Here is a 26,901-nt window from a genome sequence, read left to right on the forward strand (position 1 = left end):
CCATAGGCATGTGTTGCCACAGCTTGTGACGCAGAAAAGACATGCAAGAAATTGCGGCATATTGGTCTAGTTTCACAAACTTAAACTTGATTCATATCTTATAATCAATATTAAATAACTTGATACCGTGGATTGATGCTTAAAATATGACAGAATGGAAAAAGATAAAACTAGAAGAAATGCTCGTTCAATCGTTTTCAAATCCACAGAGTGGTGTTTAATCGCTCCACAGAAGACAGGTCAACTACATTCCTACTACCTACGTCGAAGGGAATGTAGCAGGAACGGAGTAGGAATGAAACCTCTAGTATACTATCTGCTGACTAAGAGCGTAGTAATAAATGAAGTAAATGTAAGTATGGCGCTCCAAAGTTTATTAGCAATGGAGGAGGATTTATTAAGAAGTAAAAGATGGAATACAGGTCAAACAGACGAAGCAAGTTCAAAGTACAAATATGATCCTCGAATGCAGGAGTAATAGCATTAAAAGCAAAGTTAAACTCGCTTAGGATGAAAACGTTGGATTATAACAGGGTAGAGTTTAATAGATAGATTATTAATCATTAGCATTATCACCTATCACACAATGTGGACAGAAGACGCGAAAATATTGTTCGGTAAACCCCTTCAAAAATTTGCTTTGAATGATTATTTCATGGCAAAGTAACTGGTAGCAGTCTGACAGTTGGGAAACATCGGCTCCAATCTTAATCAAGCAGAATTACTTATTCATAGCGAAATCCTCGGAGAAATGATCTGTAGAAGAAGCATGAAAATAAGCTATGAAAGTTCCCGAGCGAAATTGGAGAAGTAGATGAGTGAAGAATGGTATGGAAATATATGAGATATGGGTTCGATTCCTGATCAAGGAGAGTGATTTTTTCACCGCGAATTCAATCTTCGATGATTTTCAATAATAAATCAAAGAAACAAATAAATACGCAATCGAATTTTGTGAGCCAAATTGGAGAAAGAGCGGAATAGTGCGGAGGAAGATGAGATATGTAAGAAGAGAGGATTGAGGGGGGGGGGGGGGCTAGGTGGTGGGGACCCGGGGGATGGAGGTCAGGGATTACGTGGGGTCCCGTGCCCCACCACGACGGATTGTGGAGGACGTGGTGAAACAAAAGGGGATTCCTGTGAAGGAGATTGGATCGCTTCTTAAGGCGATTTAAGACAGTGTGTGATGGGCGAAGGGAAAGGAATTGTGGCTGCAAGAGGAGGAGGAGGAGAGAGAGAGGTGTCGCCTTAGACGCATAGGGGAGTAAGAAGTGCTTGGAAGGTAGTTTGGAGAGGGTCGGCCTCACGGATGAGAACGGCCCGGGGAAGGGCGGGAATTAGGCGTTTGGGATTACACGCGTTGCTGGGGCGTCATTTCGGCGGCTGTAATCTAAGACAAGGCCTCATTGGGGGCAGGAGTGGGGCTGGATATCTCCCCCTCGGGATCTCCCGTGTCAACCTGCCCACTTTTACGTGTGGGGGAACGGGGGGGGGGGGGGTGTGGGCTCCGGTTTACGGGATGTATGTGTGGTTGGGTAGGGGAGCGGGGGCGCAGGTCGTGCCCTTGCGGGGCGAGGCCCCTGCAGGCGCCGGGAAGCACGTGCGGGCGTGGTCGGGGTGGTGCGTAGAGAGTTACTGTGGAGAAGATGGGTAAGGGCTGAAGGGAAGGAGAGTGATATTCCGATACGGAGATTGGGATACGTCGGCGATATCGCATTCCGATATTGGTGTTCCGCGTCATGTTCCACGTGGACATGACATGATCATATACTTTAACATTTATGGCAAATTCGGTCAACTTCGGAGTTTTTAATTTGGATAAGTAAATGATTTTAGCCTGTGACTATAGCTCACTAATAGCAGGCGATAGTGCCATTGACAGAGTAAGCTGCTAGATAATAAATGGCGAGGTAGGGATTGCCAAAACGTCTGAAAATCCTCCACCAGTGGAGATTTTTGTGTAAAAATATAACCGGTAGATTAAAAATATATGATAGTTTTATGGAATCTAATTTTAATGCTTGATTCAACGGTATTATAAAAGACGCTCCAAAAATTATTTTAATTTTTTTTTAGGATTGAAAATCCCAGAAAAAACATTGAAGTCCCTTGTAAGCAGGAAATACAATCAATATTATAATATAATGACTAATTATACGTAAAAAATTCTACCGATGGTGTTATTTATTCCCACAGTCACTCAGTTACCAAAGATATTTTTCCCATAATATTTTAATAATGACTACGATCTCTGGCATCTTTCCACTCCTCTGTTTTCTGGACATCTTTTCCTCAATCGCACTCTTCAGAAAACCATTGTAAGTATATGATTCATCCACACCATCAGTGCAGTACGAAGTAATACAGGGAACAGGTACTAAACTTCTCTATTTTGCATTCAATCAGCCTCTAAAATACCGTCCACAGTATCTGGATTAAAATTGCAATGGAATATACTTATTTAAAATACTCGCCTTCAACGCTAATTATAAGTGCCGCAATGTGGCTCTGAATCCGAATCCCTACGAAAATGGATTCTAGAAAAGGTGGCATGTAGTGATGAATAAAATATACGAGGCGTGTTTTTAAAGTAAGTACCGTTTTGACATAAAAAACAACAAGTAAATAAAAAAAAAAATATTTTCACTTAAAAGGCCATACTTTACTCTACTTTTCTACATAATTCCCATTACTATTGAGGAATTTATCGTATCTTGGGACCAGCTTTTGCATGCCATCGTCAAAGAAGCTTGCCGCCTGATTAGACAACCACTGCTTCACGGTCGTTTTCACTTCGTCATCATCGGAATGGCGCTGTCCCGCCATTAAGGGTGTGTTGCTGGTCGAGTTTTTGACAATCAATGCAACAGCGTACTTTGCGACTTTACAAAACTGCGCCGCGCTTTCAAAACAAAAGGCGTGGCATGCTGAGTGCAGGTGTCGTTTTGCTCCACGATAATGCCCGTCCACACACAGCAAATCGAACACAAGACCTTATCACTTCTTTTGGCTGGGAACAATTAAACCATCCTCCATACAGTTCCGATCTAGCACCGAGCGACTACCATTTGATTATGCATTTGAAGAAGCATCTGGCAGGCCAGCGCCATTCCGATGATGACGAAGTGAAAACGACCGTGAAGCAGTGGTTGTCTAATCAGGCGGCAAGCTTCTTTGACGATGGCATGCAAAAGCTGGTCCCAAGATACGATAAATTCCTCAATAGTAATGGGAATTATGTAGAAAAGTAGAGTAAAGTATGGCCTTTCAAGTGAATAAATTATTTTTGAAAAAAATTTACTTGTTGTATTTTTATGTCAAAACGGTACTCACTTAAAGAACACACCTCTTAGTTTTTCGGGTGTAAATTTGATCAACCAACAGGAAATACCATGATTTGGTTGATCAAATTTAAATCCGAAATTATATATTTATTATATGATATATTACTTTTTCTATCATAAAGACTATAGTAATTCCTTTAATTGAGGGTTTGTCCAAAATTTTAGTTTAACTTATGTTGTATAAAGGATACTGCAGGATTTACCCTAGGGAAAAATCATTTCCCTCGTTTTTAACTAGAGCCAGTCGATGCCAAACACGCATACGCGAATTGATATCTTGGTATGACTCCGCCCCCGCGTAGAACTGTTCCTTGTCTCACTCCGACCACTTATCACTCCCCGCTGTTCCCCTCCTCAAGAGCAGAACCAAACTGCAAAACCTTTCTCCAACCCTTCGCTTTACCAAGTCCTGTTTTTTTCTGCACCAATTTGCCTTCCTATCCCTTAAGCGCATTCGAATATTCAACACTTTCTCCTCAAAGGCAACGGAAGAGCCCGGGTCTTTTGACTCCACAATAGAGCAGGTACGAATTATTAAGGATGCCGAGGTGAGCAAATGGATTCTTAAACTTTTCTGTCTCAATAATCTTACGCTTAATAAGTAACTACTTCAAAAATTCCACATCATCTGGATTTAGATTTACCTGATTAATTCAATATGGATTAACACACTTGATTATATGCGCAGAGGTAATCTAAAATCGTAACCCACCTCCTATTAAAGCATGGTGGAAAATATTTATCCAGTTCTGTTTTAAAAGAATTCTGCGCCAGGTGAATCAAAACTGCAATTAAAGTGACACAAAAGGCTACTCTCCATCCGTCCCTTTCCCAGCGCAACCAATCCTCAACGATCCCTATTCTCCTTTTCTCCACCCTTTTCTGTGACTTCCAGCACCAGTCTCCTTTTATATTACATAACTCCATTTCAAAACGACCACTCTTCCTCCCCGAGGCCAACGGTGGTGGCCTCTTTGGTTCCAAACCCTATTTATAGAACTGATAGATATCTAGGCTAAGGAATTCCTTAGTAGTGCAAACGATAATTCCAATATTCTGCTTTTTATTTAACAAATATATAGGTAAAGTACCAGAGAAGTCCATCGAAATTCATATTAGTACATTTTCTGCGTAACATAAAATACCAACAGTTTACATAAAGTGCACAATTTTTGTCCAAAATGGTTTTCGATTACCATGGCCGAAAATTACCTCCCTGTCATCGGAGAAATGACTTCTTTACCAGGTGGCACAGTATGGCACTAAAAGTGATGAATACACTATAATTATTCGCAAAAATGTTTGATCCAAACCATTGCAAAGCGATAACTTATATGGATTTTTTCCATGCTCATACCATCGCACGCTACGGATTTTCAAATAAAAAAAAACAAGTTTGTGACATGTTTAAGTATGAAACTCCACGCAAATCACTGCCGGCTGATAACCTGAAAAAACAAATTTTCAGTGTAATGGGATAATTCGGAGCAAAAACTGAATTGTGCGAAGTGACATCGAATCGCCAGGCATGACCCATAACGAGCAACCCCAATGAAGGCAGCATCGTCCTTTGACTCACACCAACCACTTGTCAAACTCTGCCGTTCCCATCCCCAGCACAACGCCGCCGCAACAATCCTCTCCACCAACTCCCCTTATACGCCGCCCCAACCCTCCCAAACTTGCTCCCTTCTTCCCCGAGGACATAGGGGAAACAGAGGGTCCCACTCCACGCTCCCCGTCGCTTAATCACTGTTCGCGGAGTGTTGCGAAGCAAAGGTGCGCGACAGCTCAGTTTGAGCCGCCAAAGGGTCACCTCCCAACCCACTCGTTTGTCATCATTTCAGCGGCAGGGAGCCGAAAGAGATCCCGACGCCCTGATTAACTTTTCCGACGCGAACGGATCGCAGAAGGGGCACGTCCATACCGCAAAGTATTGGCTGGATATTCCAAAAAACAGGCCCTGATTTAATCGCCCCGATGACATATGCGTTTTCTGCTGGATCCTCGCCGCTGCTGTTTCATTTGTCAATGGTCGGCCGGCTTGAGCAGGTGCGGAGATAGCGTGCGTGGGGATGGGGGTACGCGTTCCACTGTCCCGGAGCGTGAAGTTTAAACAGGCTCCGGCTTCCATTCCGTCAGTTTTAATTGGATAGGATTTCACGCACGCCACGCGATGCCCATTGTTTCCGTTAGAGCTCTCTACGGGTCGGAATATTTTCTCCCCTGAACCTGATTTATTTAGCTCTAACCTAGAACTCAATTACTCCGATAGACTCACTTTGAAAAGTACGATGAATTCGGGAAAAGAATGAAAAATATTGTTTTTTTTTCACGTACATTTACATCTGTTGGAAAAAAATTAGATCACGCATCGCTCAAAAGAAGGAAAAATGGCATTGGCTCATAAATTTTAATCTATGGACACAAAGGAAATGATTCACAGTGTGGTAATGTCAAAAAAACAGACCTTCAAAGCATGGATATATTTGGCGAAAAAAATATCATTGCATTGAGTGCAAGAAAATAATTTGTGTTACCATGTTCATTCAAAATTTAACGAGTATAATTTTATTATGTATACACTTAGTCATATTTTAATTCCACAGTAATCACCAATAATGAATTCTCTCATTCTTCAACACATAGTCAAATTTATATCTGTATGATGAATCTAATCATTTAAAACAAGTTATAATGAGGAATCCTGAAGGAAGAAGGCCAAGAGGAAGACCAAGGCGAAGGTGGTGGGACCAAGTGAAGGTAGACCTGGAGCGATTAGGAGCGACCGAGGAGGACGCAGGAAATAGAGATAGATGGAAGAGGATTGTTGGTGCGGCCAAATATCTACTTAGATATGTATGGCCCTGGGAGTAAGTAAGAGTAAGTAATGATATGGATAGGGACCAGAATACTTAGAGGGAGCAATGATTAGCTTTGGAGGAATATGAGGTTCGTAGGGATAGCATCACAATGCTAGGATACACACTTAAAATTAAATCCATTAATTCACATTGTCTCCACCAGAGTAATTTCATCAGTATATGAAAAGACTCTCTCCCAGCGTACGTGGACACTGAATGTTTCTCGGGCTTAAGATTTCATTATCGGCGTAAAAGACTCCATCATCGCCAACGTGTCCAAGAGCGCGTTGCTTGTCGTCCTCAGGGAAATGTAATGCATGGATGGAAAAATCGGGCTTATATACGCCCGTAGGTCAAGCCGGGTGTGATGGTGGATGCGCCTAATGATTTGGCTCCAAGATTGGCTGAGGTAGAATCCTTGGTGTCGGTTAAACATTTTGTTTTTGTCCACCGGATCTCCATTTCTTCTTTCATCACCCTGTCCCAGAAGCCTCGGGCGTGGCAGAGTAGTTCTGTGTATTCCCACTGGATGGCACGGCCATTGTTGATAGCGCGCTCTGCAACCGCTGACCTTTCAGATTGTACCAGCCTGGGGTAACGTCTTTTGGAAATTAAAACAGCTTTGAACTAGGTTTAACGGCACTTATTTTATATTTTAATGCGTTTTTTTGCGATTCGCTTTACCAGAACCAAATGGATAAGGCGTACCATTAACGGAAAAGTCTTAAGAAGTGCTTACCAGCTATACGCTTAAACATAAATAATATTGATAATACGTCTTTATTAGGTCGAGGAATTGAAATCTCCTTATGCCTAATAGACCCTCTTCACAAAGAATATTATAATATTCAAGAGAGGAACGCAGCATCATTTTAATATTTTGCATTAAAAGACAGCGACCATTAATTAAAAATCTAAATTGGCAGAACGAATAGACACCATTTCAAATGAAATTAGAATCTTACCGATTTTACTGAATTACAAAAGGCAACGGAGCTGTATGCTGTTGAGCCCTAGCTTGAGTTTCACAGAGGTGTAATGACACATGCTGCGAGGCCCTTTTCGGTTCTTCTCATTGAAATATACGAAACAACGTGAATGATGAGTCAACCATGAATCCGTCGGATGCCATTAGTACATACAGCAGCATGGTTCATACATTACTCCAATTCGCCTAGAGCACACGCACTATCTCTCCCACAACGTTTCAGAAGCATTGGAAATTTATGATTGTTTTTTGATCAGCCACGGATATCATTCTTCGTAGTCTCCAAGGCTGTCACAAGTTTTCCAGGTCATGAGCTGGAATTTCAGATACAACCCCTCCATTTTCCGCCCAAAATGCATGAAAAGCACAGATATTTCAGCGTCAAGGGTTTTGGTGCAGTGAATGGGTTTGAGAAAAGGCAACGCGCTCGCACCGATATGGCACGTGCCTCGAAGTTGACGTGCAAAGAAAAACGAGGTCACAACAATTTGCGATGATGAGAAAGAAAAAAAATCAGCAATTTATTTTCCACAAGCCTGAAAGTATGAAACTGTGAGTGCTAAGGACGGAGGCGTGAGATGGTGATCACTTTGCGATCAAACAAATTCTTCAGCAAACCATTTTCGTCGACCGACATGTCATATCATATGCCATGCGCAATTATTGGGCTACAGTTTAAATGCCTTGACAGTGGAGTATATGCATGCACCGTTGATTTACACATAAATTTTCAAAAGCGAGTGAATCATCAACTGGAAACCACTGAAATGTTTAATACCACGTGAATGAATGCATTTAGCATTTTGGTGAATAGCTGTAGGAAGACTTTGTTTTCTATTTAGTTGTTTTCGTAACATTTATAGAGGATTCATTAGAGCTTTCATCATCAGCATCAGTCTCTGAAACTAGATTAATACACCAAATATGAAGGACAAAATACTCATATAAGAACATAAGCTTGTACTGGATTCATTAAGTCGAAGTGTTAATAAAATTATGTAAATGAGATGGAAATTCATACACCTGATTTTAAGCAAAATTCCTTTTTATTCTAAGTATCTTGGGTATGATTAATTTTGTGGAAAATAATATTCATGAACTTATGCATTAAAATTATGATTTTTTAACAAAATTAAAGTTAGCTTATACCATCTTATAAATACAATAGAGTATGCACACGCATGGTATGGTGATCAGTTTATTAGAAAAAGTAAGTATTTGAGGGAAAGGAAACCGGAAAGGAAATGTACAACAATTTTTGAAAGAAAAAATTGCGCAAAAGAGACCGAAAAAATTAATCATAACATTATATGTATTAGTCGCTTCCAAGCAATGTGTGCCTGTCTGTCATGACACATTCACAAATGTTATCAGCGGCAAACTGCTGTGATTAATGGGTCTTGAAACAATATTGACAGGAATTTATGACGCCCTCTAGAGAAGCATATGACATTCATACCTCGCACGACAACAGAACAAGGTTGTTAGTAATATGCAACATCATCACGTCAGTTGAGTTTCCATAAAACAACCGTGGAGACGCCTTTCTTATATAATGCATCCTCTGCTCCCCTACAGTTCGGTGACAACACTGCATTTTATGCTACAGCGCGAGGTTCAATTGCGGTTTATCACATCAGCAGCATTCAAAGGAGTAGTCAAAGACTATAAAAGGTAATGAGAAACAAGCACGGTGATATTTTCTTTACAGTATGGTGATGGAATAGATTGCAAACAGAAAATTATGGTCCTTATTAGGACAAAAGAGTGGGTTACCGAGGATTTTTCGATTCTTTGTATAAAAGCACATTTTTGATTGGCCGCATTGAAAGCTTCATTTACTCTCGCTAATATGTATAGTATTTATTCTCACAGGAGCATAAATCGGATCGCTAAAATATATATCCCTTTCAATATCACCAAAGGTAATAAAATAATTGTAATTCACTACTTTTGAGCATTTTTTTTGAGAGAATGATTTTATTTATTTGATGGTAATTAGGTAACCATTAAATAATTTTTAGTTTAATAATGCTTAGTTCAGAAGTTTAATACATGCACATATTCATTGAAATATGACAGTTAAAGTAATTTAACTGTTATGAACTTTAAATTTCGTAATAAACGGAAAAATAATTGAAAGAATACAGACATTTGTGGCAGATTACTTTCAAAATATATCAAGCGTCTCGTAAAATAATGGAATAGGTCAGTAGGTGAGCAATTTTGCGCAATAATCATCGGCATATCAATTTTTTATGAAATGAATTTTTTACATACATATAATGCAACTGAAAGCTAACTTCGAACGCATAAATGACACGTGCCTGAGTTTGTAAAATAATCGAAAAAAATGGAACGAGAAAGTTTAAATGGAGCAAAAGCTTTCGGTCTTTCAAAAAAACTGCAAGGCTTGAAATGCATGTAGAAAGTAACAGTTACAAAGGGCATCTCCCAATCGTTCAATGCACAGTACTCTAAAAAGATATTATTTGATAGAGGATTAAAGGAAATAAAAATCAACCTTAATTTCAAAATGCAAAAAAAACAATAAAGCATCTATTTCATAAAATACAGTCGGAATTCATGTTGTTTTCATGTGCAAACAAACCTCACAGCGGCGTAGAGGATGATTCTCTGGTAAAACAGTACACCCAGAATTTTTGGTACTTTGTATAAAAGCACATTTTGATTGGCCGCATTGAAGGTTTTGTTTACTCTCGTTAATATATTTTTTTTATTCTCACAGAATCATAACTCGGGTTTCGACAAAAATACAATCCCTTCCAACATCACCAAGAAATAAAATTGATTTTCGTTTTTACTGACTCACAAGCAATTAAATAATTTTCTTTTGATTTTAAATAAATGATAGCAGCTTTAGAGAGTATAAAGTAACGAGAACATGAAGAGCTTCAAAAATCCACATTATTCTATAAAAATGTGTTTTGAATGAAGTGTACCTAATCGCTTCGAATCCAAAATGAGGAAATGGTAACTAGACCGAGAGAAGTAATTGATACTTTGACTACGATTGATACGAAATTGATTATACGGCAACCCATATTTTAACACATGAAAATACAATAAACTAAAAGACTCAAATCTTCCCACCTTATTTCCTACTCTTCCATTAAAACTAACAATAAATTCTGTCTCAATCAGAGAAAATCAATGGAATGAGTTTTAGTAATAAATGTTTTGAGCAACATTTTCACCCAAAGTTACGGCCCTTACTTTCTGTGCTTTTAAAATATTTATTACGGAAGTGAATATCTTATCACCTCGACATTTCGATCATTAAGATCGAGGCATTAATCAGTACCTTCGTCGCTCTCAGTGTGCCATTGGTTATCAGTGCGAAATCATTGCGTATATCATAGAGCACAGAAACTTATATTGACGTGATATAGAGTAATTAATACGCTTAGAACTCGAGGGAAGAATCCAATTGTTCAGAGTGGACTAAAGCGGCGTAACTACATTTAAAGCTACCACGAGCTAAAAAAGACTCACACTCCTCTTGATTCTGGCCAAAAGAACTAAGAAAGCATATCTCAAGTTTCTACCAAAAACCTTCGATGTTTTGATGGTTAAGTCTTGTATAATCCATTTTATGTCTGATGGAAGGCAATCTTAGTGATAACTATTGAAATATTTCATTTGGGAGCCTCAATGATAATAAGCTTAGTTTTTTTTCGCAGTGGACAGGGTTCAAGCTTACACCGACGCGGAGTGCACTGCAAATTCATTAAAAATAATTATTAAAACGTAGCTAAAAATATCGGCGAGACTTTGGAATAATCTTTTGTTTATCGTTTGTCAAAAACGTCCAGATTGGATAGCAAGGAATATGTTTTGTTTGCATGCACCAAGCGAATAAAACAATGAAAGTTTTCGATGAAATTGAGAATCAAGCTCTCATGAGATAAAATAAAATGGAAATACGTTTGTTTCACAAATTACAGAATGTTCAATCAAATATTAAACTGAACTTTTCAGTCTTTTCCTGAATTCCAAATTTTCTTCCAGTGACAATATGATATATATTTACCGAATATTCATCTTATTTTCCAAGAGAGGATACCCCGATAACCTTTATTTGCACCTTACATAAGAACAGCATTTGCATTTCTGCATGCCTGTTTGCCCTTTTCTCTGTGTTACTCTTTGCAATGTTAACAATACTATCGTATTTTCATCACATGCGTCACGATAAAAAGCGGAAAATGACCTTAGACCCGAATTGTAGGTCAGCCAAAAGATTTCTGCAGTAGGCGATATTATAAAATAGAGAGGTGGAGTCGTTCTCAACATGTTTAAAACATTTTCGTGTTTTATGATGGACTGCTTTCATTGAACCCGAATAGAGTTAAATGACAAGTTTCCAATTCCCAATCCCAATAAAACTACAGTACTCTTGCCATTCGAAGATTCACCAAAAAATATCGTATCTACCGTGCTTATTTTCTTGCATCAGAAAAAAATAGAGGAGAAAGAAAAACAACGAAGTAATGTTTATGCCCTAATTATTTTTTTAATTTGTTGACTTTAAGACTCTGTATGATGACGATTACTCCGAAGGTTAAATAAGAGGAACTTTCACTCAAGTGTAATAGACCATACTGTATTGATTCTACAACGGAGCCATATTCGTGTACATTTACTATACACACAAGTCTACGCACTTTCTCCCAGTTTGATTGCGTTTATAATCTTAGATTAAGGCCGGAAATTGTGGGGAGTTGAGAGGTAAACATGTATTTCGACAGCAAGATTCAGAGCGAAACAAAACTCGATACCACGAAGACAAAGTTGCTCAAACTAAAAGGAAAACAATGCCTCAGCGATGATGAGACGGTTATCCGTCTTTCACACGAATGGTTTCTCGGTTTCATTTTTTTCCTTTTGCCTCTACCTCCATCATTTTTTTTTGGCCTGTGTTTTTCCGGGGGATGTTTGGGAGCGAAGGGATGACGACAGATGCGATGAATGGGTCAGAGGTGAAGAAATAGAAAGGAGAGGAGTATCCTTCAAACCCGCAACACTCTTGGACGGGTATATAACTTTCAGGATGCGATCTACAGAAAGTGGGACGGTAATAAGTGTAAGTAGGAAGTGAGAAAAATATGGAATCGATACGGACGAATTTTGATAGATTTACAGGCTAAAAAGCATAAGAAAAATGATGGTTGGAAGAATATCCTCTCTCCAAAAGCCATTTAGAAAAAGAAATTTCAAGGTTTCAGATTTTTCCTTTTCAAAACTGCATTTTAGGGAGTTATACACGATTAAAAACGCTCAGGTTAAAATTAAATTCCAAAATTTGACGACCTGTGGCTTTCTTGCTATTTGAAGCAAATATCTACAAAAGGGAACTTTAGTATAGCTTACTTGGGTAACTAAATATGCCGAAAGTAATCTCAGATGGTCGGGTTGAATTCACATTGGTTGCAATGATTTTATGAAATTTGGATTTATAGCATAAAAATTAGTGAAAAAATTACGATTTTTAAAATAAAAATTATGAAGACGAGAAAATTCACTCACTTTTACTTTTTCTGCCGTTTTAGAATACTGAAGAACTTGCCTTTTGTCTCTAAGTCTCAAATAAACATGGTATAGCTTGTTGCCATGTTAGTTTAACCTTACTACATATTAATATTCAGCAGAGGGTCAGAAGTGGCGGTGCCTTGGAAGCTTATTTGAATAGTAATTAGCACTGGAGGTCCAATAACGATTAATAGAATAATTGTCGGAAATGGTTACGTTTATTGTCATTAAAAGGTGCTAAAAAAGCCGCGAATAAATTAAAGTAAAATAAATATCACTGAATATAGGCTTCACCATTTAGTTTATTATCTTATACAACACCTATTTTCGTCTGAGGGGCGAATGAAGTCAGAGACATAAAAGGAAAATCGATTTTTAACATTTTTGAGAAATTTTAATGAATGAGCACGGCAATGATAACGTAAGCGATAGATTGCATAAAATCATCGGCGATCGATTGCATAAAATCATCGGCATCATTATAAACTTGATAGTAGTAAATCGTGATCTATGACCGGATTACATTGACTAGACGATGCCACAGATTAAATTGTCGTGTTAGTGAATGTAATTGGAAGTGTAATAAATGTTTGAAAATAAATCTAGAATGAAGTTATCAAATGTCCAACAAAAAAGGCCTGTTTTCATGAGAAACTGATGGGAGGAGAAAATAATTAGGGGGGATTGGAAAAAGTGAGACTGTTGAAACGGTGGAGAAGGATAGGTAAATGTTGAAGGTAAGTTAGGGAATGAATATTTACAGCGAGATGAGGCAGAGTAGCAGGAAAAAGGGCTTGAATACAGCTAAGAAATAACTGACAACCATATTCAACTGCCAACTATAAAAATATTATTCACCTGAAATCAATGACTCTTGGAAATCTAAGTCTGTTCAAAATGATGGGTATAATAGCATTATATGAGGAGGAAACATCTTTCTTGATGCAATTAATTCAATTTTTTAAGCAAATACAATCAATTCCTCAATTAGCCTACATTTGAAATTTGTCAAAAAATTATATTAATCGAGAGAGAAGCTCCCTTTTCGATTAAAACGGTCGCATTTTTTAATAAATGATCAAATATGTTACGAATCGTTAACTGTCAATTCGACATTTGAATGCATGGTAGCAGGTCTAAAACATTAAAAGAAATTAAAGAATTTAAAATTTCCCAAAGGAAAAAATTCAATATGATACAGTTCATCATCACCTGGTCCTTCTTTGAATATTTTTTTCAATCCTGAAATCATGTATATTTCTAAAAACCCAAAAACCTGCTTTCTTGATTAAGCGATGGGAGGAAGAATCCTTTATACGGGCGGAATGGAGGAAAACTACAAGGGAGGACACCGAGGACGTATAAGGGGACATCGAGGGGAAGTTATGGCAGCAATGGGTGGGCAAGCGAGGGGAGGTCGAGGAGAAAGGAAGAGGGGAAGTGGGAGTAGGAAGGAAAGGCGGAAATGGGAAGGGTGCTCATTCTTCGGAAGCACGAGTGTGTGGATACGGGGGTAAGGATGGCTTCTCGTGAGAACGAGACGGTGGAAAGGGAGAGGAGGAAGAGTGTGTGAAGGGAAGGAGAAGGGAGTGTAGAGGAAGGTAAGGGATGAGGCCAGGCCTCCCCTGCGTTGGGGATGAATATACGTGTGTGTGGATGTGTGCTTACTTGCCCGCGTGGCGGCGCTGATGGTGCGGGTTTGCGGGTGCCGGAAGGACGCTCGCCGACGACGTCGGCGGCAAGTTTAGTGAAGGATATAGGGACGGTGGAGGAGGACTCCTCTCCAGCCAACTTTATCGCCCAATTAGATCCGCTTGCTTTCCAGTTTCCGACCGCTGCCGCCGAGGAGTCCGCCCGCCTCCTTGCCCCAACTCCGCGCATCTTTTCCTTCCCATCCCCCTTTCCTCAGATCTTCCACCACCGTTCCGTTGTGCGATATGGGATCTCCGATTCTATACCGTCCCCTGTACACAGTCGTTTTCCTCCTAGGACCATTTTCAGAGAATTTAACATAGTGCTCCTTTTACCTTTCCGTCTTCGCGTTGATTTCATGTCTCAGAACCTAAATTCCATCCAGAGAAAGAGTTAAAAATATGCGCAGAAGAATGAATCAAATCTCTGGCTAACTAAAAAGGTATTTATATATCTAGAAAGGACAAAATGACTGTTGAGAACTGATTTCAGGCGATACTTTGATGAAATTGGATTTATCAAATATTTAAAATTGAAATATTTTTAAAACTTCTTTGAGGGTCTTTTAAAAGAAGTCCTCTCACAAGGAATGACTGTGAAATGAAATATGATTATCCCTTAGTGACCATTTGTTCTGATATTAGGCCGTATTGAAAATACCACCTCGATGCATGCTTATACTAGCAGAAAAAATAAAAAAGCAATTTAATCGAATTAATTTTTCAACCAAATTTGATGTAAAAGCTTCAAATTTCAAATTTTACTTGAAGTTTCAATGGTCAGGATATTTCAGACGCATGCCAAATTACTACAAGTGGCCGCGCTCTTATTTAGAATAATAATAATATCGTTTATTTTCGTAGGCACTGGGGCCCATGAGAAAATATAAGTACTACTAAGCTTTCTACTTTTCACATTGAGATAGATAAATAAAAGACAAAAAGTAAATAAATATGCATATATACAGTCAAATGTGAACAGTGCAAATCGCCTAGTGCATGAAAAAAACAATACAATATTTTCGACAAAAAAATAAATAATCGCACTTAGATATAACACACTAATTACAAAATTCAAGGTGGCAAACAAAAGAAATATGAACAAGAAATATGAACATAAGAAAGTGAATATAAACAAAATAAATTTAACTTGGGGTTAAGGAGGTATTCTTCAGAAACCCATATGTGCTATGTTTAAACCTATTGATATTTGTACTGCTTCTTATTTGGGCTGGGAGAGAGTTCCATATTCATGAGGCGGTTACTATGAATGTTTATGTTACTATGAATGTTATTGGTTACTATTTAGGATAAAACGAGATAAATCAATGTCATCAACTTTTGGGCCCAATATGTAATGAAGACTTGATAGAACTATTCACTCACTCGCCACGTAAAATCTAGCCTAAATAATTAATTAAATTTACCTAATTTACCTAGTTTAATTGGCCTAGAAGGCCAATATTCCCTAACAGCAGCACAATTTTAAAAGGCAATAGGCTTTCACCGAGAAAAATCTTAAATTTTATACTGAATGAAAACTTCTTAAATGTATTGGAACCTATTCCTTTTTTTTATAATTGCGACTCCTCCATCGAATTTCCCATATTTTTTTAGCCTTATTTCTAGTTATGCATAGTTTTAACTCGATTTGTATCACGATAGTTGAGCCAAATACGAACAGAGTTTTTACTAAAATTAAGCATTACAGATTAGTTTCTAAAAATTATGCGTAATATCATAAGTTTTTAGAAATATGAACAAACATACGAAACGTAAGAGTAAGCTATATAACACAAATTTCTTCATAATTTTTATAAGAAGGCTTATTTTGTAGTTAGCAGTAAGGTCCCATATAAATTAAAAAGTTTGTGTAAATTCCAAGAGAAAGAACAATCCATCACAAATTTTATTTCTCCGTAAGTGCTACCCAATCGTAAGGGTGACTGGGTTAGGCGTACGAAAAATGATACCTAAATTAAATAATTTGGGAACGTGGGGCATTATCAGTAGTCATTAAACTGTGTTTGAATCAATATTCATCAAATACGAATCTTTTTGTTGCGTACATACGTATAAATGCACACCCATCAAAAGTATAACTCGTAAAATATGTCACAATGCCCGAGGAGCATAAAGAACCTTCGGTTGATAAAATCAAGAGAGCGTAATCCGCAAGCAAGAGCGCTCCATCAAAGGGAAAAAGAAGATACTGTAGACGACAGCATGCGCCCAAAAGCTGCAAAGTTTTATAGCCACTACAGGGAGTGATTCTTGCGACACCAAGTCGAGAGAGAAGAAAGCCTTTATGCGGACAGTGGTTTCTTCGAAGGACCTCCAATGACCTGCAAAAGTTCGCTCAATCCTTTCTTTCCTCGCCAAGCGCTTCGAAGGAATAGCGCTTCGAAGGAATAGCTTTCGCTGAGCTATCCTTCTTTACCCCTGGGGAGAGTAAAAAAAAACCTATAGGCCTCGCATTCCTTAGGATCTAGGATAAGGCGAAAAAGAGATAAAAAAGTACGACGAAACGAATACAGCTCAGCCCTTGTATTTCACACGGATTCAAAATTTAACCAGTAGACTCCAGAGAAGTTTTCGCAGTGATCTGGACTGAGGGGGGACTCCACGGAAATGGAGGTAGTACGAGAGCTGCTGCAACATCGTATACTGAGCCAACTTTTCCTAATGAAGTAACGTAATTAAATCCATTTTGCAGAATTGAATTAAATTGGAAAAATGCATGACTTTGAAGTTTTACCGCACTATTTTTATTGGTTGAGTGTTGAAAAATATTAGCATTTTCAAATCGATTCCATTCAATTAGTAAACTTTCATGAATTATCCATCTCAGCAAAATTATTTTAATGCTATAAAAGTTAAAATTGTGAATACAACGATATAAGATTACCACTTCGTTTCTCAGTGCTTCAAGTGAGCAGATGGATTTGGTGAGTGAGAGCGGATCTTGCATGGAACGAGGCAAACGGCAAACCATTTCACTTTTCAGGGAATAGGGAGTCGAAGGAATAGGGAGTTTCCGGCGGCCGACTCATGAAGTTGTAAATAACAGAATATCGTTTAACTGTGGCGCCCAAAGGCTGCATCCAGATTTGGACCTGGGATTATCTTGTCTTAAACTTAACGTTATAACTAACAAGCCACTGCATCCATATGCTTCCATTAAATCATAGGAAAAACCTAGGTAAACTATTTCACTAGCAAATACTTTTTACATGTATAGTAACTGAAATTTGAAAAGGCTTACAGAGGGAGGTGTCAAAATATTTACCTAAAGGCTGACAGTGGTGATACCAGAGTTGATTCTTATGAAACGTGATAATTCATAAAGAAGAGAATCTTGATTTTAAATCGTTTAATGCTACTTTAAGAATGAGTAAATCTCAGGGAAAATATAGGAGGTAAAATGTGCAAAGGCTACAACCCCATTTGAATCACCACCATTGCATAATTTTAACCGACGGCGCAGTGACCGTCATGGTAAAAGCTACTCGGAAGTCAGCCGTTTGCAAGGTTTTGCAACATCCTCTATATCCTCGTAGAAAATCCATGGTACTGCAAAATTCTTTAAGGAAGTGACCTTCAGCTTTGGCTATTCTCGCCATGAAAGGACCACGGTGGAGAGGTTTCTTAATGAAAGGCACCAAAGCCATCGAGAACCATGGCTTAACGTCCCCTCAAGCGAACGCAATGCGACACTTCGTGTGCTCTCCTCACACACTCAAGTTTAACTATGACGAATCTACGACACCAACTGGCTTTGAAATCCCCGACTCTCGAATGGGAAGCAAAAATTCTAGTCGCCACACAAACCTGATCCTTCCGGCAAAAATCCAGTTTTTATATTCGCGGTGATGACCATGTTATAGGCCTTCCAACCCACGACGCGGTGTGGGAATAGAGGGCTCCGTTGCCCTTTGGGCGCGGTTTGATGGAAGAAACCAAGCCCTTGAGCAAGGATGAAGGAAGAGATGGGGATGTGAGCGGGGATATAAGCCCCTAGGAGAGGACAAGCAGTGAGGGTTGCTGTGAGACGGAGCGCACGGCGCGTTTTATTGGTGCTAAGGAGACGAGAGTGCGGCGAGGAGGGAAGATTTGGGGATGAGGGAAGACGCAGTAAACGCCGAGATAGTCGGGAATCCGCGCGGGTTAAGATGGCGAGAGGTTGAGTCGTGTTTACTCACCGACGACCACCATGGGCGCGGATCTGATGTCCGTGTGGAAGAGGGGAGCGTCCGCGGACACCTCGCACTTGTAGACGCCGGAGAGACCCATCTGGACGTCGTTGAGGCGGACGTCCGTGTCGTTTGACAGGGACACCTATAAGATAGGAAGAGAGGAAAAAATGTGAGATTAAAATCGAGCTACCCAGACTCCTGCCCAGCGGTGTAATAACGGGTAAATCCGTGTCATAGTTTAAAAGTGTGTACCAACTGCTTCGTCTCTGCAGCTAGAGATTTCATCTTATTCCTTCTTACATCATCATAAATCATTACAAAATCATTACATAAATAATTACAATAACAAGCAATCTTTTTTGGGTAAATGCGCTTCACCGTTTGAAAACACGTAAGTACCAATAGTTTCGCCTCCGCTGCTGGAAGATTCCTCAGGATTCTGACGGTAGATTATTGCACGTTTATGTTCAATATCGTCAAGGAAGTGGAGGTTTGAGAAGGGTTGAGGGTAAAAGTGGGATGATTTTCTTTTCCTCCTCGATATATAATTGGAAGCCAGGATTAACCAATGGCATGTTCTTGATCTCCATTAAAATTCTTTTCGTGCTTTCCTTTTTCGAAGGTTTTCCCATTTATGCTTGTTATAAAATGTTTTTCTCTCGCTAAAACTTCGGTCTACCCAGATGCCTTATTTTCTTCCTCATTTTCCAAAACGTAGCGTATTATTGAATTGATATGACATTATTTTTTTAAAATCTGGCCTGCAATTTCAACCAGTAACCACGAGTGTTTTCGTGAAGTACCAGCTTACAGGCAATACCGTTACTACTCATTTACTACTTTAGGTTCAGGTGAGTTACTTCACATGAATATACTATTACCATTATGAATGAGCCATAAACCTGGCCGCTTTGAAACAGTAACCAATATAAATGGGATGATTTCAGTACAAATTTTACGATCGCATAACACGAAAGAAGTATGTATTATTATATTAATTAATCGATGAGATAGATTCGGTTATACATTCCTGAGCATTGAGAATATAAATTCTTAATATTGTCCATGTAAATGGAATAGAGAAAATTACGCATTTCTACAAAAATAATTTTTTATAGAATATAATAATTATGGCCCAATAAATCAAAACATCACTTTGAGAACTTCCAAATACAACAAGGAAACTGATCTAACAGTTCTACACTGTGACAAATCAAGAGAAAAGCGCTGATAAGACGCGTACCATCACAAAAACTGACGTTTTTAAATAATAATTTCAATAATTTACTTTCCCTAATATTTGTTGTAATAATAACGGTTTTATACAGAAAATGCATATGCACATGGATGCAATGCATTAACTATTATTGTTTAATATAAAGTTTAACATGGAGACTGAAAGCTGATAAGCTGGGTAGGTATCACTAAACACAGGTGCAACCAAACAAAAACTATCGGTTCACCTATTTTCGGGAAAATATGCTAATCGGGACGGAAGACGGGAGGAAGAAGAAAACAGCCAAGACCCCGAGACTGAAATCGGAATATCGGATCGGCGCAAGGATGCTGCGGGGGGTAATGATGTCCCCAAGAGAAACAAGTAAGTACTATCAAGCGTGGGAGGAGGAGGGAATAAGGCTCCCCCGGTGAACATTCTCCGAACCCGTGACACATTTAAAACTCTCTCTCTTCGTCGCTCGACACTCCGTCGGAGCATCTAGGGCTCCCCGCTCCCCACCTTCTATCTCGAAAAGGGATTAAAGCTTTGGGATCTCATCACTTTAAAAGCGTCGAAGATGCAGAGAAAGAGAGGCTGAGAAGGGTCAGGCGGGTGGTGGGGGGGGGGAGGTGGTGGAAAGTGTACGTACATGTATATATATACAGAGGGCGCAAGCGCCAAGCAGTGCGACGCGGGACGATGAGCACTTACTAGGCGTGTCGGCGCTCATTGTGCGTCGCAGCTTACTCCGAAAACGCTGCCTCGGACGTTTTTCACCCGGAATGAGAAGTGGAGAGGTCGAGAGACGCGGGGAGGTCACGTGACGGAGGGGATTGGAGAGCCAGTGAAAGCGTGTCGCCCTCCTCTCCACTCGCAAACGGCCGAGGTGCACACACATTATTTATCATCACGCAAAATCGATCGAAAATGCTATGATTCACCGTTGGCTACGGTAGAATATGAGTGAAAGTTTGGGGCGTTGGATGGTGGATAGATAGGGCGTTTTATAAAAACGCACCAAGGAAAAATTCATCGCGCCATAATCGTTCTTTATGGCACCAAAAAAATTGCTTGTAAATTTCCACAGACGGTGTATTTGATCAGCCTTGGTTTCAGCAAACAACTTATCAAGGCAATAGCCTTTCAGATTCTTAAGCTGGCCAAATAAAAAGTCTCTGGATATTTATAACTTTCCTTTGTGCTGCAATGAACATCCTACATTTTCACAAATTATCGCCTTCCTCTTTAAATCTACGGATGGTTCCTAGGTAGCTTTTTCCGCAATGTTGAAATTTGGAGTGAAAAGTCATTCACCCCGACACAAAATGGCCGCTAAATCTGTCAGGTATGCTAGTACACATGGAAACCACGATAATAATACCAAATTTCGAAGCGAATTGTATTTATTTAATTAACGGAATTTATTTACTGGTTGGAAAACAATAAATATAATACATATTCAAGAAAAGATGATCGGTCATTAAAAATTATACTTAGTATTTTCTCCTGATCTAGGGATACCACGACACAGCGAATATTGGATTGAATTGAAGTCCCCCTCTATTCTTACACTGGCTACCCCTAGAGTACATATTCGTAGAAGAAAAATTTTTCGTAACGTCCAGTGGATGGAACACATATTGATTTGCATCAAACTGATGGCGAGGAGGAGGTACGAATGACAGTTAAGGTAGGCGAATAGTACACAGGTAGCGGATATTTCTACATTTAAGAATAGGGTAGTTTCCTTCATCAAAGAAAACGAAAGGCATTGATTGCGATTCGTTACCCACCATTAGTGTATTCATAATATAAAAATTATTTGGTTTTAGAAATACCGGTTTAGACGAATGGCAATGGTCCATTTTTATCCTCATTTGAAAAGGACCATATTGGCGCCCATGCGATACCACTCCACGTGACGTCACAGGGACCTAGTTTCTATACAAGAAGATAGGAGTTATACGTCGTCTGAGGTTACCAATGCATGCATGAGGCGCAGAGCTCAGGGAAACATGTCTTAATAATCACTTATTAAAACTGGCTAAGGTCGGAAAGTTTTCTTCATTTGATAAGGTATTAATAATCCTTATTTAAGCCAAGCGCTACCAGCCAGCAGGGTACTCAGCTACCCGCTAGCAGCCTGCAACGTATCAGCGCTCAACTCGCCTCAAGATCACCTCACAGGGCGGCAGCGGGAACCAGAAATACGTCACACGGATAGATTTCCCGGCATTCATACTTACGCGTCGCGTTTTCGCGCGCTAGAAAATTTTCACTTTTCATTTAATCGCGAATAATAGATATCGTTTTTAAAAATCTAAAAGCGTGAAATACGTACTCCAGGAGTAATAATCTTTCGATTTAGGCAATAAAAAAATAATAGGAAACCACCCTATTCTCGACTCAAATTCACCTGAAAAAAAAGAGAAATTTTTCTCGGGTTTTCCACCGGTGAATATTCTCCATATCTCCCGACGTTTCGAGCAGCGACTTGATCCCGACGATTCGGGAGACATGAAGAACATAAACCGGCTGCAAACCCTAGAAAATTTCGTGCACCTGATACGCCGGGAAAACCTAAGATCATACATGACTAGAAAAAAATTTTTATAGATGAAATCCACATACTGTTTGCGTTTATCCTCGACCTTCGGGCAAAGTATCGCTAAACGTCTTCAAAAACCGATACAATACGCCGCATACATTTGCGCAACCAGCAAAAACGTATTTTATTCCGATAAAGTAATTTTTTCTAAAAATCTCAATCCAAGTGTTAAAAATATTGATAAAAAAATAAAAACTAAAATCAATGGTAAGTAAGAGGTAATAGTTAATAAAAAGTTAGTAATTTTTGTCCAAAAGTGATCATAATTTTCTTAAACACATTTTTTTTTGCATCCATATGAATTGAATTATTTTAGTTTCTAATGAGTAAAATATATATTTGAAATAGATGCTTCGACGCGTGCTTTGCCTTTTTACGCTGAATAATAATGGCTGGTTGTACATAAGGTTTTTTTCGTTGGGCATCCGGAGATTTGTCTGCAATTAGATTCTACTCATGCACTGAGGCAGTCTTGCCTCATTCCTCTCAGATACATTGGCTATAACTTCCATGAGAAAATACTCAAAAAGGGCATTCAATTGCAGAACATAGGAGTCATATTATTGATAAGCTCTTAAGTATGCATTATATGATGACAGTTACATCCTACAGATGATTGTCGAGTCTAGATTGGACCTACATAGATGAAAAAACAGAATTAGTTATAGTCAGAGAAAAATTTATGCATATTTCACTTATAATCCACGAAATTCTGTATTTATTCAAAAGTCCTTGGCACAATCACAAGTAATAGTGAATGCATAAAATTTGTAATAGTAAATGCAATTCCAATCTTTTCTGATCCCATTTATATCATGAAAGCGAAGATTTATGGTAAAAGCACGAAATTGTAGCATAAAGAAAAAGGAAACAAGCTTGACCTATTTCACTGGGTAAAAATTGAAATCTAATTTAGCGTTCAATTTTATTACCGCCTCAATATACGATACGGATAATTATATACCTTGTATGTATACCCACCTATTTTCTTACTACGACACAAATATTGTCGAAACTAGTGTCGTGCAAAAAATTCAGCACCAAATTCTCGGATACATCGTTTCTTTTTTGAATCCACCTTTTGTACGTTTCTCTACCATTCGACACTTTGACACCGCCTCGTCTTTGAGCGTCTCAATCATCTTGCTCACCACACCTCCTTCTACTTTAATCCTTCATCCGCCTCCAACGTCCGTCATTTGTCTTTTCCAACCACCGCACTTCATCCACAGCCGCTCACTCCGCACCCTCCTCACGTCTTCCGCGACTCGCACCCCCGCCTCCTTACCATCGAGAGCAGCCAGGGTTGAGCTCTCCTCTTGTGTTTTTCCTCCAATGACAACTCCCGAGGAATCTTATCCTTCTTTTCCTCCTTTCCCCGTTAACAAAAAATAATTACATATAAGCCCCTCTGTTTCCTACCCCCTCAATCAACTTCTCGTTTACTTTAACCCCTTTGAAACTGTCCTCCCTTCCAGCTACAAAGGTTCCAAACAATGATGAGACATCTTCTCCTTTCTCTGAGGCCAACCCTTTCCACTTTTCCTTTAAGGAGGAGACTTGGTTGTCTTTTGTATAAAGACATAAATTTTCGGCTCTCTCCCTCTGCATCTCCTCTCCTTCACTTTGCTTGGTCCTTTAGATGTGGGGACACTAAAAACGCGAACGGCCGCAAAGGATTCTATTGAGGACCGGATTCCGCGGCCGAAACCGAGGTGAAGTAAGGTGAGCAGCCAATGGGATCGAAGTATGAGGACACCAGAGAAGACTCTTCAAGAGAATATAAAGGTTTAGTTCTCACTTGGGAAAGTACGTGAAATCCGATCGGTAATTATCGGTGTGTAGAACAAAAACTCTGTGGAAGCCACTGCTTTCGCCAGGGTTCCTTTACTAAAGGCAGGTATCCACTTTCGTAAAACGTTCAACGACTTTCAGCTGAAGAAACAGAGAAAAAAGGTTTGCTTTCCTTGCTTTCTAACTATCGTCTTACAAGTAAAGAATATCCCAGACTCTTGTGATCTCCACGAAAGTAATTAACTGAAATGGTGACTTAATAGTAAGCTATTTTATTATATTGAGTATCATACTTCAGATATATTTGAGGTGTTGATTCAAAAGGGTTGGAAACTATAAAAGTTATGATGGCTAGATAATCAACGCCTTGGATAAGTTTGAGAAATAATTGGTCTCAACAATTCTTGAATACACACAATAAATATTATTTAAAAAATAATTTTCACGTCTTTGTTGTCAGAATGATGCCTGATTTTGACTTTGAGCATAAATTAAGTTCTAAAGAATTGGCATTTGATTGATTATTTGCTATAACACATCAATTCACGATGGCCACTCTTACATTACTTGGGTTTTAAAATCTATATACTTCATTGTGGACTTAAATGACCAGATAATATGATTGGAACCAATGAGGATATGATGGCATGAAGTTTTGGTGCAAATTACATTAAAAGTTCAAATGCTTCGAACTTTTGAAGAATTAATTTGAAGCAATAATTAATCCAGTACATCATTTTACCTCGAACCTCTGGGAGCAAGCATTATTACTTATCTCTTCTCAGAAATAAATTATGGAGCTTAGTTAATAAAATATTGGTGTATTAGTCACAAAATACGTTTTTTTTAATGAAACTAAAATGAAATATTTACTTAGGAACCATTAACAGGAGTGGCGTGGGGTGGCTGGGAGGTAAAGGAGTGGTGAATCTTTAATATCGGAGACGAGACGGCATTGGGTGGCGCCCTGATGAAGATGATCGGCTCCTTTAGTCCTCCAATAGAGCTCTAATACTGTGAACAGAGTGATTTATTAGTGTGGCGCAGTCTTATAACCTTGCTCGAGCGGACGTGTGAGAACTGATTATGACATTCCATCCATTGAAAAGAAACTAAGGTATTAATCGAGTCAAAACCATGAAGAGAGAGGTAGGAAACTAGCAGTTTAAATGGGAGCATTTACAATCTCTGATATGCATTACCACTGGAAATTATTACTTTACCATTTACAGCCGAACGGAAATGGGTTTAGCATTTCTTCCAATTACGGTTAACCCTTTGAAAATGTACTCTAATTAAAAAATAATAGACTTTTTTTATTGAAATTTAGAAACATCCCGTCGATATCCCAACGTATACATGATTTACGCGAAGAAATTTTTGGTGGTGTTCACTTTTAAGAGTAAAAATAGGATATATTTTGTCTGTAAACTGTGCTTATTCATTAGCAAGTGATACGAGATAGTGAAACAAAGAGAACAAGTGAAGAAAGAAAAAAAAGTTGTCTGGCAGCTATTCCTTAATACCATTCACAAAAATGTTATTAATCCCCTTTAGTCCACCCTAATCTATTGTGCTCTTAGCCTCTCCCTCACCCTTCATTAGCATCTCTTTATTTTGCGTGTCACGCGCAAGAGGGTACTTGCGTCTCGACCTCATTAAAACTTTTTAGACTATTTTCTTCTCAAAAACTCTCCCTTTATCCTGCAATCCATTCTCATCTTTCCTCCGTCCATCCATTCAACTCGTATTTATCGAACCTTTACAGGCTTCTTCAACTCTAAAAAGGCTCTCTCTCCCCTACTACTTCTCAACGTACCCTTAATTTCCTCCGACAGTTTCGACGATTCTTCCCTAAGATTCCTCCGCCGTCGAAGGATTTTTAACGCTAAGCCAGATTCAGTTTCAAATCCGTATTGTATTAAGTGACTATCGGGAGGAGCATCCTTTCTTTCTCGAAAATTCCTGCTGCGCATCATTCCCTTAAAGTTTCCCGGAGACGATTTAATGAGGTTGAATCCGTCCCTTGAAACTTATAATGGATGCAGGGATGATCGGCTCTCAAGAACTAATTCTCGAGAAATTTGAGGCAAATGTTTGGGTTTATTCCACAATTTTTTTTGAGCATGACACTGATTGCCCATAGGCAGTTCTTACAAAATGCCTTACTCAACTTATCGTTTACCAAAACGGGTCGAAAATGAACTAGGAAATTTTCGAAACATCATCCCAGAGGAGAGAAAACAGGTCGTTAAATGCCTTTAAGCGGAAAATTCGTATTAAAGCGATCAGCCTGTTATGAATATTTAAGAGCTTTACCTAAAAGCTTCTGACACGATAAAAACATAATCCGTATGGGATTATAAATACACACAAACGATATATTTTCCAAGAATTCTCTTCAAAGTCTTATAGAATTATAACTGTAGATTTCTCTTGGCATTACATTATATTATAGAAAAGGACATATAAAATCCAACACTGAGAGGGGTCAATACGAATTGATTCGTAACTTTCTTGGTTAAAGCCAGAATCATTACCAAGATCTTACATTTATACATAAAAAGCAAGTGAAAACATTTCTGAGACGATAAGGTAAAAATATCAACTAAGTTGCCATTTTTGCCAATACAAAATTACCGTT

The 26,901-nt window shown here is 38.8% G+C and overlaps 1 protein-coding gene across 1 annotated transcript in view; it reads right to left on the minus strand.

The window, feature by feature from the left end:
* The window catches only part of LOC124161825, an 843,682-nt gene that overhangs the window by 132,934 nt on the left and 683,847 nt on the right, over positions 1–26,901 (minus strand). Inside the window, exon 4 of the mRNA XM_046538024.1 lies at positions 18,643–18,778. Coding sequence (XP_046393980.1) covers positions 18,643–18,778 — 136 coding nt within the window. The remainder of the gene's footprint in view (positions 1–18,642; positions 18,779–26,901) is intronic.

This window comes from Ischnura elegans, chromosome 1, assembly GCF_921293095.1.
Source record: "Ischnura elegans chromosome 1, ioIscEleg1.1, whole genome shotgun sequence".
In the NCBI taxonomy this organism is placed as follows: Eukaryota; Metazoa; Arthropoda; class Insecta; order Odonata; family Coenagrionidae; genus Ischnura; species Ischnura elegans.